Source organism: Nicotiana tomentosiformis, chromosome 4 (genome assembly GCF_000390325.3).
Source record: "Nicotiana tomentosiformis chromosome 4, ASM39032v3, whole genome shotgun sequence".
Classification (NCBI taxonomy): Eukaryota; Viridiplantae; Streptophyta; class Magnoliopsida; order Solanales; family Solanaceae; genus Nicotiana; species Nicotiana tomentosiformis.
In genome coordinates this window covers 103582922-103585392 of record NC_090815.1, presented here as the reverse complement: position 1 = coordinate 103585392, position 2471 = coordinate 103582922, and the positions used below count along the sequence as shown (strand labels likewise).

The 2471-nt window shown below is 37.2% G+C and overlaps 1 protein-coding gene across 1 annotated transcript; it reads left to right on the top strand.

Moving 5' to 3' along the window:
* Positions 1-568: 568 nt before the first annotated feature.
* LOC104115040 (STOREKEEPER protein-like) lies at positions 569-2188 on the top strand. Its single transcript, XM_009625611.4, has one exon. It carries the CDS (start codon positions 678-680, stop codon positions 1938-1940), a length of 1263 nt encoding a protein of 420 aa, XP_009623906.1. The 5' UTR covers positions 569-677; the 3' UTR covers positions 1941-2188.
* Positions 2189-2471: the final 283 nt, after the last annotated feature.

The following is a 2471-nucleotide window of genomic DNA, read 5'->3' as shown; positions in this document are numbered from 1 at the left end:
AATAATATATATAAACATACTTTAATTTTTTATTTATATATTGTAATATATGGCCATATTAAATCACAAACCCAATTACAATATTTGACAAGATAAACATACATAAGATACTTAAATTTATATATTGAAATTAGCAGTAAACTATACTCTAATTTATAAGAAATGTAAGATCGTTTAAATTATAACTTTCTACATAAATTTTTAAAAACTATGCTTATTTAAGTAATATAGGAAGTCAAATAATATTACTGATGTGATTTTTTAAAATTTATTCACGCGCAACACGCGTACTATAAGACTAGTATATATATATAACCAGTATCCATAATTTACTACTTCATACTTTAATATTTAATCGATAAAATTAATTATTTGGATAGAATTGCAGCTCGCGTTTGGATATAAATTTAGTTGAAATTTGAAAAAATTGAGTGTTTGAAAATGAGATAAAATATAGGCTTTAAAAGTTAATATTGTGTTTGAATATATATTTATTTGGAAAAAAATTAAAGTTCTATTTGAAGATTTTATTATCGATAGTGAAGTCCTTGATTTAACGTCGCTTTAAAAGAAAAGAGAGTGGGGGAGACAGAGCTATAATCCACTCTCTTCTCTATTCTGTAGACTAATACCCTTTGCGGCTTTGCCCTAATCGCCTAAACCCTTTACCCTTTCAAATGGCTAAGAAGCATACCGAGGAGCAAGTAGAATCCGGCGACGAAATGGAAGTTTCTTCCCCAGGAAACGCAGATTCTGAATCTGGATCTGAATCAGAATCAGAATCAGAGTCAGAACCCGAACCCGAACCCGAGAAACAACAACCACCCCTGAAAAAACCACCAGTTGCCGCTCCGAAGAAGCCTCAACCACCTGAAGATTCCTCTTCTTCTGCAGAGGAATCCGGGTCCGGGTCTGAGTCTGAGTCTGAATCTGAATCCGAACCTGGAACCCAGAAACCAAACCCGGTTATAGTAAAACCCTTAGCATCCAAACCCATGGACGACCCAAAAAAATTTGCTCCCAAGCCTAGATCCAAACCAAATGCTACTGCCAAACCCACTTCTCCTCCTCCGGCGAAGTCATCCGCCGGTGCCGGAGCTAAACGGCCGGTGACGGTGCACGATGGGGAAACAAAGGAATCTAAGAGGTCTAAGAAGACACCCAAAAAAGAGATTGAAACTCCAGTGAAGCAAAAAACACCCACTGAGGATGTGAAAAGGCAGCTTTTTCAGAGATTATGGAGTGAAGATGACGAAATTGTTATTTTAAAGGGCATGATTGATTACAGGTCCAAGAAAAAATCCGACCCGGTTGCTGATTTGAGTGCGTTTCATGAATTTATAAAAAAATCTTTGCATGTAGACGTGAGTAAGACACAGTTGCAAGATAAGATTAGGAGGTTGAAGAGGAAGTATGAGAACAATGCTGGGAAAGAGAAAAAAGGAAAAAAGGAGAGAACCTTTTCAAAACCCCATGAGCAAAAAACTTATGAATTGTCCAAAAAGATTTGGAGTAAAGAGAAAACTGATAATAAGGGTGAGAAAGTTGAAGAAGTTGATAGAGTAGTGGAGAATGGAACAACTTCAGAAAAGGGGCAAAGTAAGAGGGAGGGTCAAGATAATGTGGTATTGGAGGACGCAGTGAAGGAAGATGAGGAACAGAGTGCTGATGTGGTGAAGAGGGAGAAAAATATAGGGCTTGCTGCACAGAATTTGAGTTTGGTTTCGTGTGAGAGAAGTGTTGCTGAACTGGAGAAGTGGCTTGAAGAGAATTCTGGGTTGATTAGTATTGAGAAGAGGAATGAGATGAAGGAAAAGTTGACCTCTTTGAGGTTAGCTGAGTTTGACTTGTGCTTCAGGAGGGTGGAGCTGATTACTGAGCAGGGGAAGCTGGTGCGCGAAGCTATGGAAGCTTCGGGGATTAACATCTTTCAAAAGTAAACTAATTTAGGGTGAACTTGCTTTTCTAGTTTTGTTTCTGTTTGTAGTTCTGTTAATTGCTAAATTTGTGTAGTTTAGCTCTCTGCATTGACAAGTGGCATATTTCTTTATATAAAATTGGAGTTTGTTATGTGTGATTTGCTTATTGGGTATAAACCATATGTTGTCCAGTCTCGCTGTCTTTAGTTGTCACAACAGCTTATTTAGCATTTGAATGTTTGCTTTAATGGAATCTCTTCAATGTGAAATTTATAGGGTTTCATGTTGTTGATTTTGCTGATTCATGGGTTAACCGAATCATAGTTAGTGTTACTCAAGGGCTTCTACTTTGACGCAGTCATTTATGTTGGTGTATGAGGATATATGAATTAGCTTCGGTAAACTTCCTTCTGGTATGCATCTTTGTATGATGCAATATGGCCAGGAACCTATTGGTTTCCTTGTATGACTAGGGATGTCAAAAAGAATGCTGTTAACAACAACCATTTTGATGTGGTTCTTTGCTCAGCCTTTCAGGTAATACTTTAGGTG